This window comes from Theobroma cacao, chromosome 6, assembly GCF_053813885.1.
Source record: "Theobroma cacao isolate CCN51 chromosome 6, ASM5381388v1, whole genome shotgun sequence".
Taxonomy (NCBI): Eukaryota; Viridiplantae; Streptophyta; class Magnoliopsida; order Malvales; family Malvaceae; genus Theobroma; species Theobroma cacao.
The window spans coordinates 23,597,600-23,614,974 of record NC_142644.1 but is presented as its reverse complement, the minus strand read 5'-3'; the positions used below and the strand labels follow the sequence as shown (position 1 = coordinate 23,614,974).

At 35.0% G+C, this 17,375-nt stretch overlaps 1 protein-coding gene across 1 annotated transcript; it reads left to right on the top strand.

Annotated features, from left to right (window-relative positions):
• Positions 1–15,863: 15,863 nt before the first annotated feature.
• Positions 15,864–17,316, top strand: LOC18596005 (CASP-like protein (DUF1677)). The gene has a single exon (XM_007024219.3). The coding sequence runs from the start codon at positions 15,996–15,998 to the stop codon at positions 16,599–16,601; it is 606 nt and encodes a 201-aa protein (XP_007024281.2). The 5' UTR covers positions 15,864–15,995; the 3' UTR covers positions 16,602–17,316.
• The last annotated feature ends 59 nt before the right edge of the window (positions 17,317–17,375 follow it).

Below are 17,375 nucleotides of genomic sequence, written 5' to 3'. Positions count from 1 at the left end.
CCGAACAATGAGGTCAAAAATCCTGTTACCGAGAAAGAAGCGGGTGAATTTCTCAAGTTTATCAAACACAGTGAATACAGCGTGGTAGAACAATTAACCAAGATGCCCGCTCGCATCTCGTTGTTGTCCTTACTATTGAATTCGAAAGCACACAGGAACGCGCTGCTCAAAGTCTTGAACCAAGCTTATATGGCACAAGATATATCAGTGGAAAAGTTAGACCACATCGTGGGGAACATTACAGTGGCGAACTTCATTGCCTTTAATGATGAAGAAATACCATCGGGTGGTCGAGGAAGTAACAAAGCGCTGCACATTACCATCAAATGCAAGGACCATGCCGTACTTAGGGTCTTGGTCGATAATGGTTCAGCTTTAAATGTCATGCCTCGCTCTACTTTAACCAAGTTGCTAGTAGATGTGTCGTATATGAGAACCAGCAGCATGGTTGTAAGGGCTTTCGATGGGACCACAAGGGAGGTGGTAGGGGACATTGAACTACCGATAAAAATTGGCCCTTGCATTTTTGAGGTCCAATTTCAAGTCATGGACATTGCCCCGTCATACAATTGCTTGTTAGGGCGTCCATGGATTCATATGGCTGGAGCCATACCATCTTCCCTTCATCAAAAAATTAAATTCATAGCTGAAGGCCAACTGATAAGTGTCTGTTCAGAGGAAGACATACTGGCTATTCAACCATCATCTGTTCTCTATGTAGAGGCAACAGAAGAAGTCCCAGAATGCTCTTTCAGATCTTTTGAATTTGTTAATGCTACTTATGTGGGGGAAAGAAAAGTGATACCGACCCCTCGTTTGTCAGTAGCCACTAAAATGGGGGTTAAGCAGACTGCGGGTAAAGGATGCCGTGCCGGTTTGGGGTTAGGAAAGAATTTACAAGGAATTAACCGTCCTCTAACTCCAATAAAGAATGAAGAAAAATTTGGTTTGGGGTACAAGCCTACCAAAGAAGAAAAAAGGAAACTGACAGCTCAAAAGAAGATTAAAAGGATGGCTCAACTTGAGGGAAAGGAAGAAGATTTCGAAGAACGGACAATCCCACACCTATATGAGACTTTTCGCTCTGCAGGTTTCATTCATCCCGAAGCACCACCAAAGGTCAATCAGGTTCTACGGATATTTGATGAGCTATCAATCCATATGATCAAAGATGAAGAACCTCACGAGAAGATCCCTGTGGTGTATCCAGTACTGCCAGGAGAGGAGCTAAGCAATTGGATAGCCACGGAATTGCCCATCATCTTTAAGCCTTCCGAAATGTAATGAACAATTTTATCTAAATGCCTATGCCCAAGGGTGTTAAGAGTAATTTTCTGTTTAAGTAGGGCTTTCTGTTACCTTCATCATTTGAATAAATGACAATGCATAATGTGTTTCATAATTCATCAATCTTTTTGCATATTTTCTTTCATCTATTCTTTTAGCCAATAAATACTTACCCATACACGCGTCCAACTTTACCTGTTTGCAGGTCTTTAAATAATGAACACGAAGACAATCTAGACAACGATTTGAATATCGATTTTGAGATGATTTCGAACATTGATGAATTGAAAAATGAAGAGGAGGTGGATGACTATAGCTTACCCCTTGATTTGTCGAGAATGTTGGAACGGGAAGAAAATGAGATTTTACCTCATCAGGAACTCACAGAAATGATTAACCTCGGAAATGGAGAAGAGAAGAAAGAGGTTAAGATTGGCACCTCGCTGTCATCCGATGAACGGCTGAAGCTAGAAGAATTGCTCCGTGAATATGTGGACGTGTTTGCTTGGTCATATCAGGACATGCCAGGTCTTAATACTGACATAGTTGTTCACAAGTTACCTTTGGAACCAGATTGCAAGCCTATTAAATAGAAGTTGAGAAGGATGAAGCCAGAAATGTTGCTGAAGATTAAAGAGGAAGTAAAAAGGCAATTCGATGCTGGATTTTTAGAGGTGGCTAAGTACCCTGAATGGGTAGCTAATATAGTTCCAGTTCCTAAGAAGGATGGAAAAGTTCGAATGTGCGTCGATTATAGGGATTTGAACAGAGCGAGTCCGAAGGATAGCTTCCCTTTGCCGCATATTGATACTCTTGTGGACAACACAACAAAACATGCTTTGTTCTCATTTATGGATGGCTTTTCTGGTTACAATCAGATTAAGATGGCACCCGAAGATATGGAAAAAACAACGTTCGTAACCATGTGGGGAACGTTTTGTTACAAAGTAATGCCATTTGGATTGAAGAATGCAGGCGCCACCTACCAAAGGGCAATGGTAGCTTTGTTCCACGATATGATGCATAAAGAGATAGAGGTATATGTGGATGACATGATTGCAAAATCTCATACAGAAAGGGATCATACTGTCAATCTCAAGAAACTGTTCGAGAGATTGCGGAAGTTTCAGCTCAAGTTGAATCCTGCAAAATGCACTTTCGGTGTAACCTCTGAGAAATTGTTGGGGTTCATAGTCAGTGAAAAAGGAATTGAAGTGGACCCGGATAAAATACGAGCTATTCAAGAGCTACCACCTCTCAAAACGCAAAAAGAAGTGAGAGGATTTTTAGGGAGGTTGAATTACATTGCTCGATTTATATCCCAACTCACCTACAAATGTGATCCAATCTTCAAGCTGCTTCGAAAACGAGACCCAGGAGAGTGGAATGAAGAATGTCAAATAGCCTTTGATAAAATCAAAGAATATCTCACAAATCCACCGGTGTTGGTGCCATCGACGGTCGAAAAACCTCTTATTTTATATTTGACTGTGAACAAGAATTCTATGGGATGTGTATTGGGACAACATGATGAAACTGGGAAGAAAGAACGAGCCGTATATTATTTGAGCAAGAAATTCATGGAGTATGAGTCCAAATATTCTGCGCTCGAAAAGATGTGTTGTGCGCTAGCATGGACCGCCCAGAGGCTCCGACAGTATATGTTGTATCACACAACATGGTTGGTGGCGAAATTAGATCCCATCAAGTATATTTTTGAAAAACCCTGCCTGTCCGGAAGAATAGCTCGATGGCAAGTGCTATTGTCTAAGTATGACATTGTGTATGTGTCCCAAAAATCAATCAAAGGGAACGCCATGGCCGATTTCCTTGCAGATCGAGCTAATGAAGATTATGAATCTGTAATTTTCGATTTTCCAGATGAAGATTTGATGGCCGTTTTGCATGTAGAAGAGGTTGGTCCCAATGAACTTAATCCATGGAAGGTGTATTTTGATGGAGCATCCAATGCTTTGGGGCACGAAATTGGGGCAGTGTTGATTTCTCCAAATGGAAAGTACTATCCAGCCACGGCGAGATTGAATTTCAATTGTACTAACAATATGGCGGAGTATGAGGCGTTGGTAATGGGATTACAAGCAGCAATTGAGATAAAGGCTGACGCGATAGATGTTTACGGAGATTCGGCTTTAGTGATATGCCAAATGAAAGGTGAATGGGAAACTAGAGATCCTAAACTAGTTCCATATAAAAAGCTGGTTACAGAATTAAGCAAACAGTTCAAAGAAATCAGCTTCAACCATTTGCCTCGAGAAGAGAATCAGATTGCTGATGCTTTGGCCACCCTCGCAGCGATGTTCAAAATAAAAGAGGCGGCTGATGTACGCCCTTTTGATTTAGAAGTCCGCGAAGTCTCCGCACACTGCTTGAATGTTGAAGAAGAGGTTGATGGTAAGCCGTGGTATCATGATATCATGCAATACATCAAGCACCAGGCATATCCTGAGAATGTCACGAATAATGACAAGCGAACTCTTAGAAGATTAGCAATGGGTTTCTTCCTTAGCGGAGAAGTGCTCTACAAAAGGAGTTGAGATCAAGTACTCTTGAGATGTGTGGATGTTACGGAAGCCAACAAAATAATGAAAGAAGTCCACGAAGGAACTTGTGGAGCTCATGCTAATGGACATATGTTGGCTAGACAAATTATGAGAGTTGGTTATTATTGGTTGACGTTGGAATCAGACTGCATAAACTTTGCTCGAAAATGCCACAAGTGTCAAGTATACGCTGATAGGATCCATGCTCCACCAGCCCCATTGCATGTTTTCACAGCACCTTAGCCATTTTCAATGTGGGGAATGGATGTGATTGGACTTATTACGCCAAAAGCCTCTAATGGACATCGATTCATATTGGTGGTCATTGATTATTTCACGAAATGGGTAGAAGCAGCTTCCTATGCCAATGTGACACAAAAGGTGGTGTGCAGGTTCATCCAAAAGGAGATCATATGTCGGTATGGGCTTCTAGAAAGGATCATTACGGATAACGCAAGCAATTTGAATGGTGCGATGGTGAAGGATGTTTGCGCTAAATTCAAGATCAAGCATCATAACTCGACAACTTACCGTCCGAAGATGAACGGAGCGGTAGAGGTAGCCAACAAAAACATCAAAAAGATTGTCGAAAAGATGACTGAAGTTTATAAAGACTGGCATGAGAAACTTTCTTTTGCCTTACATGCATATCGAACTTCTGTGCGTACCTCCACCGGGGCAACTCCGTACTCATTAGTATATGGTGCAGAAGCAGTTCTACCTGTTGAAGTAGAAATCCCATCATTGAGGGTGTTAATGGAAACAGAATTGGAAGGTGATGAGTGGGTCCGCTCCCGCTACGAACAGTTGAATCTGATTGAGGAGAAAAGGCTTGCGGCTCTTTGTCATGGTCAGATGTACCAACGAAGGATGATGCGAGCGTACGAGAAAAAAGTTCATCCCAGGCAGTTCCGAGAAGGAGAGTTGGTTCTTAAGAGAATACTCCCTAATCAAACTGATTTTCGGGGAAAGTGGATGCCGAATTGGGAAGGGCCATAAGTGGTAAAGAAGGCTTTTTCAGGAGGAGCTTTGATCTTGGTTGACATGGATGGGGGAGATTTGCCTAATCCGATAAATGCAGATGCAGTGAAGAAGTACTATGCTTAAAAAAAAAAACGGAAGGGGTTCGTGCTGAAAACCCGAAAAGGGCAGCTCGTACCTAAAGGAGGAGGCTCATGCTGAAAACCCGAAAAGGGCGGCTTGAGACTGAAAAGCAGGAAGTTAGAATGGAATTTGAGGATGTCAACCTATAGGGAACACAAGATTGAGGTAGAAATACACCATGAATGGATTTCCACAATTTCGCAAAGTAGGGGAAGCTAGGAAATCTGCAACCTACAGATTTGCTCAAGGCATCAATCAAGGACAATTCTTGAAGTCGAATATCAGATTGTTTTCTCTTGGTGGTCTGAGTGTTCATTACTTAAAGATCTAATGTTTACCCTGTAAACTCTTTTTGCCTTGAATTATTTGATTTCTCATATATGAAATTCTCCTTCGCCTCTTTATTTTAACCCTTTCGTTATTTATCATCCCATGATTCACATAGTAGTTGTCATATAAATGAATGATGATTGGTAAAAGAAATAAACTAGTTAAGCAAGAAATTACACTCTTTGTTCAGCAAAAGACTTAATGATAAAAAAAGGAATGGCAGAGCCCTGAACCTAAGACAAAGTCAGATGTCAAAAGAGAGGGTACTTAGGGAAAATCTGGAGTTACCTGAATTCTACAGGAGGAAAGAAAACAGGCAAAGAAGATTAAAAATTATAGTGAAAAATCGGATGAAGCGAGAAGGTCTTGGAACCTTAATGAATCATAAACATGAAAAGCATTCAATCATGTCAATCATGCATACATGCCTAGCCATGCACTCGACAAGAATCAAAATTAATTCATGTCCCAAGCGTTGAAGGTCGAAATTCACTCGACCTAAAATGTTGAGATTGTAAAACTTTAACGCATGGATTTGAGTCTTTTCATTTCATGTTAATCCAATTAAGTTTGCATTAAGGAAATTTTTTAAATCGAACCTGTTGTGAGATAGGTCGAGACTAGATTAAGTCTAGGAATTTTAGTTTTGTTCAAATCAAACCTGTTGTGAGATAGATCGAGACTAGATTAAGTCTAGGAGTTTCAATATTTAAATCAAACCTGTTATGAGATGGGTCGAGCCTAGATTAAGTCTAGGAATCTCATTTTTGTTTAAATCGAACCTGTTGTGAGACAGGTCGAGCCTAGATTAAGTATGAGAATTTTAATTTTTAAATCGAACCTGTGTGAGATAGGTCGAGCCTAAATTAAGTTTAGAAATTTCAATTTTTAAATCGAACTTGTTGTGAGATAGGTCGAGCCTAGATTAAGTCTAGGAATTTCAATTTTTAGATCGAACCTGTTGTGAGATAGGTCGAGCCTAAATTAAGTTTAGGAATTTCAATGTTTAAATCGAACCTGTTGTGAGACAGGTCGAGCCTAGATTAAGTCTGGGAATTTCAATTTTTAAATCGAACCTGTGTGAGATAGGTCGAGCCTAAATTAAGTTTAAGAATTTCAATTTTTAAATCGAACCTGTTGTGAGATAGGTCGAGCCTAGATTAAGTCTAGGAATTTCAATTTTTAGATCGAACCTATTGTGAGATAGGTCGAGCCTAAATTAAGTTTAAGAATTTCAATTTTTAAATCGAACCTATTGTGAGATAGGCCGAGCCTAGATTAAGTCTAGAAATTTCAATTTTTAGACCGAACCTGTTGTGAGATAGGTCGAGCCTAAATTAAGTTTAGGAATTTTAATTTTTAAATCGAACCTGTTGTGAGATAGGTCGAACCTAGATTAAGTCTAGGAATTTCAATTTTTAGATCGAACCTGTTGTGAGATAGGTCGAGCCTAGATTAAACCAAGGAATTTTAATTGAATTTGTTCTAACATGGGTCAAGCCTAGATCAAGTCGAGAAATTTTATTTTTCTTTAAATCGAACTTATTTTGAAATAAGTCGAGTCTAGATCGATTTGATTAAACCAACTGGCTTTGAGATAAGCCAAATGTGGTGTCTACGTCTTTGCACTATCCTTGATTCTCAAGAATGTACAAAAAGGGGCAACTGTAGACACCTAAAAAAAAGTGTAATAATAAATAAATAAATAAATTTTCATAAAATAAACTAAAACATGAAAAAATATAAAAAAAATATAAAAAAAATGGGTTATCCTTTCCCCAACCACCACGCGTGATGGGGTTCTGGCCACCAACTCCCTGATGCCAGAACCCCCTCGCCGGGTTGTCCAAATTTTTGGACAACCCGGCTCTTTAAAAACTACCTGGAAAATCCAAACAAGCAACAGACAACAAAAACAAAAAAAAATCCCTAGATCTACCAGCAAACAAAATACCTAACCACAGAAACAAAAAAAAACAAACACAAAGCAAAAAAGAAAAAGGAGTTAGATTTGAAAAATGAGGGAGGAAGGAGTTTAGGGGGAGTGAAAAATCGTGATTTGGCTGGTACGGTAGGCAGCCGGCGACAGGAGAGAAAGGTAGTGGGTGGCCGGTAGAACAAAAAGGGAAATTTTTGGAGGTTTAGATCGGCCGATTTGTGATAGAGAAAGGGGGATTCGAGATCTGGTTTCGCCGATCTTCGGCAGTAAGGAAAGTGTAGAAGAGGCGTCGGAGAAAGAAAAGGAGAAGAGAGGGAGTTGACCGACGGCTGGAGCTAGAGAGAAGGTGGAGAGTGCCGCCGCTAGAGATAGAAAGTGAGGGATGAAAATGAAGAGAGAAAGAGAGAAAAAGGGGTTAAATACTTAGGGGTCAGGTTTCAAAACGGTCCCGTTGTAGAGTCAGAATTTTAAAAGGGGAGAGTGTCAAAACGGCGTCGTTTTGAGTGGCTTTGCAGGCACCAAACGGTGCGTGTTGAGTCCTACCTCGTGGGCTTCCAGAAGTAGGCCGGGCGTAGTAGATTTGGGCTTCTGCAGGCCACCGAATTGGGCCAATCGCAGCCCAACAAGGTATAACCCTTTTCTATTTTGCTTGGGTTTGTTTTAGTTAGTGTTGGGTCTAGCCCATTTTAATTAAAATGCATTTATTTTTTTTAGGAAAGAAATATATATATATATATATATATATAATATGAATATTTATTTTTAATATTAAAAAATCAGAAAATAATAATGATAGTAAAGATAATAAAAAATAATAATAATAATAATAATAAATAAATGAAATGATTATTTAAAAAAAAAATTTCACCTATGAAGGGCAAAGAGTTGTCTCTTTCGGGTGGGTCACTTAAGTGCGGAGTTCGAAACGGATTTTCACCGAAGCGTCGAGATAAATCCGGATTCTATACCCTTATACCCATTAATCCGAATAATGTTTGTTTCAAGAAAAAATATATATGATGAATAATAATAAATAATAATGATAAATATATGAATAAGTCAATAAATTGCCCGAAAGTATTAAACATGTTATTATTACCAATCAACTAATTAATAAATACGGTCATATAGATTCCATCATTTTATACTGTCATTGCATGTCACTCTTATTTTGCAAATGGCGCGGGAATCCCGATGATGGGATTTCCCCGGGGAGCTTGTAGAGACGAGTTCTTCCGGGGATATCTATAGGTGAGGAGAATTTCGAGACTTCACCAAAGCGTTGGGATGGTCTTCGAATAATTTTCCAATAAAAGATTACCGACTCCATCATTTAAAATAAACAAGTCATAACATCATTTTACGCTTGCATCATGTGCATACGTAAAACCAAATAAAAAACTCAGTCTGTCAATTTAATAAAAATTTAATTAATAAAATATGGATTAAATTAAGAAAAGGCTATATTAAGATAACTTAAGATTAAATGATACCGTTCGTGGAACGGGCGCCACGGAGGTGCTAACCCTTCTCCGTGCGTAACCGCACTCGCTAACCCATCTCTAAAAATGTAGACCAGTTCTCGTTCTTTCGACGGGCCTAAAATTAATTTAGGACTTCGTCGATTAGAATCGGGTTAATAGATGACCAATCACACCTTAGATAAAAAAGATTGGTGGCGACTCCTAAAGAGATTTAATTTTCGCCCGCGTCTGGCTGACGGGTTCCCGGACCCGCACGTCACGACAGTAATAATCCATAGGAATGTACAGGATGTAACAAAAGTGAGAAGGCAATTGATGTCCAATGAATTGAAGAACTAACCCAGTCTTGACATAAGGTGGATGCGAGAATGAGGACCTTCAAACCTCTAGTTATCTTCATCCAGTGATTTAACAGTTTCGTTAAGTTTAGCCATCAAATTAGATTTAAAAACTGCAAATGTAGACAGCAACTTTTATATGTAATCTCTACCATATAAAAAAAAAAAACTCAAGTATATAATGGAAGAGAAGGGGAAAAATGTAAAGGAAAAGCAACATCATAAATCAATTATAAGGTTGTATTTATTTGGATCATACTATCAAAACAAGTTAACAGCAATATAACCCCTTAATCTTCTATCATTTCCTTACCTTTTTGTTTCCATTGTAACATTCTAGTTAAATTACTTAAACCAAAGTTACTTAACAATATACCAAGTAAAACATTATCTTTAAATTACCCCTTAACTTTAATTAAATATTTCAATGCTAAAACATTGAAAGTGACATGCCAAACTATATTTCCACTTTAGCTTTAATCAAATAAGAGATAATAAGAAAATGTAAATTTATAAAGATATCACAAACAGTATTTAAGGAACAAAGCAAAGTGCTAATAGATGGAATAGCCTAAAATTATCTGTTTATGAAAATTTGTATACATATAGCCAAGGCCTTAACTACATCCCTTACCTCCCTCAATCCCTACACATATTTACATATAAGGGTTAATATTTGATGCACTGATAATGTATAACTTTTATACACCGTCAACCCACCAAAATATGCCACCTTGTTAATGAGGTAAAATAAAAAATCTTTAGGGACTTAAAATTAAATGTTGAAAAGTTTATAGTGATTAATTAAATCAAAAAATATTTTCACTTTTATATCTCTCTAGATAATTCTTTTTCTTGTTTTCCTCTTTTATCTCTCCCCCACTCCATCATCTCCTTTTCCTCTTATTCTTCCATTAAAATTAAGTTTTGCAAAATTCTACAACTTCATGAGCAACTTTTAGATTATTTTTTTATTTTTTTTTGAAACCCTAAGAGAGATTTGAGGAAACATATCTTTCAAAAAAAAATGAGAAAACAAAATTTAAATATATAAATCTTATAAGCAAATTTTTATTAACAAGATTAAGCCAAAAATTGTTCTTTTCCTATAAGCCATATCCCACCCTCCTTTATCATAACGTTGAAAATAAAAATTCACTTTCGCTTAAATACTTGATTTTGAAACCCTTGTAAAATGGTTAGTAACATCCCATCAAAAAAATGACTGATCTTCATTTAAAATCTTGAATATCTTGAAACGAGGGGTTTAATTAAAAATTAAAATTTTATATAATATATCATATAAACAATGATTTTGGTTTAAATATAAAAAATCATGTGATTTAGTTTAACATCATAGGTTTAAATTAATTAGCATTTTGGGTTTTATTAAAATGGTTAAGTAACGTCTCAAAAGAATTTTGGTTTTGATAAAAATTTGGAGTTTTATGAGTGCATTCAAAGGGAAAAAAACATAATACTAGCGGAAAAAGAACAATTTTGAACTTAATCCTATTATTTAGAAGCAAAATTGTTGACTAAACAAAATTCTACTAATAAGATTTATTTATTTATTTAAATCTTGTTTTCTCAATCTCTAAAGAATAAGAGAAAAATCTAAAAATTGCTCTTAAGGTTATAAAATTTTGCAAAACCTAATTTTAAAAGAAGAAAAAGATGACAGAATTGGAAAGAAATAGAAAAGACGAGACAAGAAAAAGAATGGTTGGGAGAGAGAAAAGTAAAAATATTTTATTTTTTTATTTAATTAACTATTATAAATTTTTTAATATTTAATTCTAAGTCCTTAAAAGTGATTTATTTTACCTCATTAATGAGGTGGCTCATTTTAATAAGCTGATAATTTATAGAAGTTATAGACTGTCAGTACATCAATTATAAATCCTTACATATAATATGTATATATAAACACAAAAATATATGATGCATAGTTTGTATTATAGAAGATAGCAACATAAAACCAATTATTCAAACTTCAATAGCATGCTTGAAAACTAGGCAAGTTACAAAAATTTGAATTGTAAAACATTACAGGGTTTAAAAGTATAACATCTACAACTTGAATCACCATTATTAATTATTAATAATAGAGTAAGTAACCAAAACCTAAAAAATCAGAGGTACTTCAAATCAACACCTTTAAGCCTATTATTTATATGTAAAATGTTAAATAAAAACCTAAATACTAAAATTACAATAAAAAATGACATAAAATGTTGAATAATATTAATTCTTCAGAGAACTTCAATTTAGAATCCAAAAGATTTTTTCTTAACAAACAAAGTAACAAAATGAAAATGACTAAAACACAAAAAGAAATCAGAGGACAAAAGCACCAGAAACTTACCTACGTTAACTACAATCAAATAAATAAAAGAGAAAACATTAACTACCATCAAGTAGAAAATAAAGAGAGAGAGAGAGAGATTGATGAAAAAAAAAAGATATAAAGAACATAGTTTAAAGTAAAGTAAATCCGCAATCCACAAAAATATATGGAGAAAGATGGGTAAAAAGATAGAAGGCAGAGAAAGGAGAAGAAAGAAGGGTTTTCAACAATAGCCGACGACATGAATGGCGGCGAGAAAAGGGAAGGTAAATGTTCTTTCTTTATGTGATTGTCAATTTTTAGATAAAGACACTTTTAATGTTTAAAGAACCCTACATCTTGTTGTACAAAAGGGGAATTTTTAAAGGAATATGGATTAGGGTTTTGATTATGGGGAAGACAAATAATTATAGAATTTGGGGTCTAGGTTTCGAAGGAATTGGTGTTTTTCGAGGTTTAAATATTGAAAAGTTTTGACTCAACATTTTTTGCTACATTTCAAAAGATTTCAAATTTAAAAGAAAGAGAGACTAGAGTTAGTAAAAAAAGGAAACATAAAACGTATTGAATTTTTTATGATTTGTAAAATAAAAAATGTATTTAAATTATAAAATTTAAATTCTTTAAATGTAAAAATGAAAATGCAGCTAAAATAGTGTAGTTAAAACCCATTTATGTTGTAGTGATATATTAATATTCATGGTAAAAATATATTAATTTTCATGTTGTCAAATTCTTTTAATGATAATAATGTAATTTTGAATTCAAATAATCATTTAAGATATGAACTTAAAAATTAAATTATTTTTATTAAAAAGTTTTTATTTGATTGTTAATAAACAACTATCTATTACTAATTATTAAAGAAAAAGGTTAACTTTTAAATGATTTTATTTAATCATATTATAAAACAAATAAAATTTTGCCCTCACTCTCTCTTTCTTTTCCTACTTCCTTTCCTAATTTCATTTATTTAATTCATGCATAAAAATTAGAAATTAAATAGACAAAACAAAATAAAATATATAAAAACGGGCTAAGTATTTGAACTGCTAATCGGGTGTCACCAATTTGATGGACTCAAGGCTAATTCAAATTGGGCCGAGGTGATACGGCCCGCCTCCTTCTTTTCTTTTTTTTTTTTTTTCCCTACCTGCCACTCCAATTCAATGGTGCCGTTCAGCCCACCTAATATAAATACTAAAAAAAAACTCTTTTTCCTCTTCACCTTTTCTCTGTGGTACCTTGTGATGATTTGTGGTTATTGGAAAACTTTATTTTTTGAAAAAATTTTGGTCTTAGTCCCTGTATCGTAAAAAAAAATATATAGATTTAGTTCATATATAATAATTTATATAAATTGAGTTTTTATATTTTTTTTAATTTAAATCCTAAAATCATTAAATACAAATAAATCTGTATAAACTAATACTTTTAAGATCATGAAAATTTATTAATTAATCAATAAATTAATAATTTATTAATTTATATATCAATTAATAAAAAATTAATTTATGATGATATTTTTTAATATATTTTTTTAAAACATTGAACTCAATACATGTATTGTGCATAATTTTCTCTTATAATACGAAAACATTACATCAAAGCTTTTTAATGCATTAAGAAAAGTTAGAGATGAGGTCTAAGGAGACATATCAATTTTAAGAGAAAACAAGTAATATTGGAGTCATATTTTACAAAAGCCTATTAATTGAGTTATGTATATATATAATTTTGATATATAAGAAGATTATTAATTTATATATCAAGTAAGACCTATGTGTTTTTTTTTAAATGTATTACCTTATAAATTTAACAAATTATTAATTTATTACATTGATCCCAAGTTAAGATCGACTAAAAATAATATTTAATTAAAGTTATTAATTTATCGAGTGTTAATTTATAAAAATTATATTATACCACCGTTAAGTATATTGACTTGACATTTGAACATAAATGACATGGTATTAATTGTGACGATGTGATTAATAATGTCTTGACATGGCATTTATCGTGCAGACGATGTGGTATTAATTAGATTGATAATAGTTTATGTTAAAATGGCACGTGCTAACATGAAGAGAAATGTTGACATGATATTTGTTGACAGGATTACTGCTGGAAAATCACTCAAATTAAACATCCAAAACACTTTAATCCTAAATTAACTTAAATTATGCTGTGGTTGTCGAAATCTTTTCAGGATTGAAAGTGTCGAGCCTTTTTGTTCTCTCATGCAATGAACATAATGATGGGTCCTAAGGAGGATAGAGAATTGATGACTGGTCTTCACGGTGGCTCATGTCTATTGCGGTGAGAGGTGTTGGGTTAGAAATATGAGCGGGCTTATGAGGAAACTCAGAAGCGCAAGCAAAGGAAATTCATTCTTGAGAAGTCATTTCGGTAATACTCATGTAAATTTTCTAAATGATTCTCATGATTTAGCAACTGTATGAATGTCTTCACGTCTTTTTCTTCTTCCCAATTGAAAATACTCATGTATTGTTCTTCCCTCTGCATTCTTTCTTTGTTCTTTGTGTGGATATTGTGCCGGATATTATTCATATTGTTTATAAAATTGTGAATAATTCTCTCAAGAAAAAAAGAACAAAAAAAAAATGAACACTTTTTTGGGCAATATTAAGGCATATGTTTTAGTGTCAAATAGACGCACTAGTGTTAATTTAGCAATATGGATGATAATTGCTACACTTAGTTTATAAATAGATGTAGTTTTTTGTTTTTGAATTCTTAAATTACTTACTCATATTTATAAAAAAAATACCATGTCAACATTTCTTGTTATATTTTTATCAAAAATAAGAAAACATTTCTTATCATGTCAACATTTCTTGTCACATCAGTACAAATTATTATCAATCCAATCAATGCCACATCAATATGATAAATGACATGTTAACACATAATCAATATTACATTAATAAAAAAGTAACACATTATCTCAATCAATAAAATGTTAGCTTAATCAAAATGTCATGTCAATATATCTAAAAATAAAAATTTAACCGGTTTAAATTAAAATTAATAAATTGAAAAAGAATAAAAACTCAATGGCCTGCCCAACTACCCACACCCACTCGTAAACTGAAAGCCAGCTTCTTCTGCATATATTATTTGAAGTAGCAGTATGAAGTTGTATCATCTCACTGTCTTTCACATGTATGTCTAGCCATGTACAACCGTGCAAAGTGTCAACCCTCAAAATCTATCCAAAGTACAAAACCAACCCTCCCCTGCCATGCACCCATCGCTATTATCCAGGGTAGAAGCTCAATCAAACCCACAAACCCAAAGCTAGTTTCGTTTTCCATCTCTTTTTCAAAACAAATGTGAATAATTTATTTATATCATTACTTTAATTGAATTTTAATTAATTAGTGTGCCCCTTTTTTTCCTTATGCAAATACCTAACTTCAACTACCTTTCTCTCTCACTCCCTCGTGTGGCTACTGCTTCGTTTCTTCTTTGCTTTTCTTTTTTGTTTTTAAGCTTGCTGCTCTCGTGAAGCTCTCAGGTTCTTCTGGTGCAGAGATTGATTCATAAAATGAAACCTCCTTTCGTTTAATGTTGTCTTCTAATGAAAAAGGCAGTTGGCTAGGGGCATATGGCTAACATAGGCCTTCACGTGAATTCCCAGCTTGTATTACTTTTTAGAGACAAATTATATATATATTTCGAAAGTTAAAGAGGAAAAGATCATTTCAACAAACTAAATTGATGTAATTTATGGACAAGATTTCACCCTTCATTGTTCATTTGCCTTATATGTTGGGAACAACTTATTGATCATTTATTTTGATGGTAAAAAACTAAGAACAGTTTCATCTTCCCTGATATAGACTGATGACCTGTAAAATTATATATTCCATTTGCATAATTTGGGATACACATATTTCTAACCAAATTAAACATGAAAATAAGGTTTAATTTTCTTAATTTTTGAAGTTTCTGCTTCCTTTGTTTGTACTATTGAGACACAAAAAAAAAAAATCTCCTTCGCATAAATGACTAGGCAACATTAATTCTCCTCAGGCTCTAAGCTACGGTTTATTTTCTTTTCTTTTTTCAACAGACTAAAGGACATAAAATTTTTTCTTATTAATTGCATCACCCTGGTGATGAAGCAACTGTACAATGGGAGAGTGGAGAAGGTGAGCATGAAAAAATATCCACAAACTTTTCCATGAAATGACAATGATGCTCTTCTCTGGATTTTGATGAACAGATCCTTTAGACCCAAAAGCAAAAAACACAAGTTGGCATTTCTTTCAAAACCGTTCTTGAAAAATCTAGCATGTTTAAAGGCAACAGGCCCTGCATGCGGCTGCTGATAACTGACACGTGAGTCCACAAGATCCACACATAATATCACTTGTTAGACACCCGAGAAGGGAACCAACCTGCTATAAATAAGATGGTTTCATGCACTTATTACTTAACCCTCTATCTACCACCATTTGACAAAGAAATCTTCCAAGCTTTTCTGCAAGGTTTTTCACTTCCAGTCCCAATAACCATCTCAAAGTTTTTAGCTGATCATCTCCTGAATCCTGCTTTGGGTTTTTGTCTCTTAACATGGCACCGCATGGAGAGGCTATCACTAGCACTTACACCAGGAGCAAAAACTTCCCCAAGCCACCAAGACTCTCGAACGACAACCTCCATCGAACCATATCGGATATCTCTTTTCAACTCATCAGCAAGGAAGTGCTTGATTACAAAGAAGCAGCAGTAGCCGATGAGAAACAGCTCCCACCCATATCCGAAGTCGAGGATGCAAAGTGCGAGTGTTGCGGCATGAGTGAAGAGTGCACCCCGGAGTACATCGAGCGTGTCCGGAACAAGTTCTTGGGGAAATGGATCTGCGGGTTATGTGCTGAGGCAGTGAAAGAAGAGATGGAGAAAAATGGAGGGAAGATAGATGAAGCTTTGAGTGCTCACATGAATACGTGTGCCAGGTTCAACAAGTTCGGGAGGGCTTATCCAGCTTTGTTGACAGCTGAAGCCATGAGGGAGATTTTGAGGAAGGGTTCAAGACTGGAAGGGAAAGGTACTCTTAGGTCCAAATCTATCAGCCCTAGGGATATTCGAGGTGCTCAAAAGAAAGGTGGCATCGCTAGGAGTTCCAGTTGCATTCCAGCCATTACAAGGGAGATGAATAACCTCACAGTAGCAAACTGATTTGGCCTAAATTAAGCTTTCGATCGTTTCTCCTTTTTTAGCCTTCGGCAGGAATTTCAATCCCTCCTCCCTCAAGCTTTAGTAGTAACTCTTTTTTCCATGGCGTCTCTCGTATGAACCAAACTTTTTACTTGGAATGTTTTTTGGGTTCGGTCCAAACTCCCTCTTTTTTATGAAATCAACTCAAGGAGTATTATTTTTCTATCCTCGGTTGATTCGTATAATTAGCTAATTGCCTTCCTCGCTTTAGATTATAATCTTTTTTTATAGGTGGGCAGAAAATTCTTCCTGCTTTTGATCCCCCATTTCCAGGGGTATGTTTCTTGGAACAAAAAACTTAACCACCTTCTTGCTAGCTAGGGTTTTTAAGCTACAGCTTGGTTCAAATGCCTCCTTTGTTTCCATCCCTTTACCATTTCCCCCACATATGCTGCTAGTTTTATTTTTATACAGTAGGTTCAACTATTGTCAATGTGAATTCTAGCAGAAGTTCACCATTTGTAATTGCTGGGGGAAAAGAGCTGGCTAGGTTTAGACGTTGAATAATGTTTGTGGAGGGGAGATGGCATCCTTTGCTCCTTCATTTTACTCTAACCACGAGCTCTTTTATTATAGTTGTAGTAGGAAGCAGTTGAAACTCATTTTTATGTACTAAATCCATGTATCTGGAGGTATATATATGTATAGTTCAATAAATGAACTCGATCTTCTTCTACCATGTTTTTCTATTAATAATACCTTTCTTTCCTCGATGTTCATGATTAAACAAATTAA

Excerpts from the sequence above, each read along its gene's own strand:
- LOC18596005 (XM_007024219.3), top strand. The coding sequence starts at position 15,996 with ATGGCACCGCATGGAGAGGCTATCACTAGCACTTACACCAGGAGCAAA.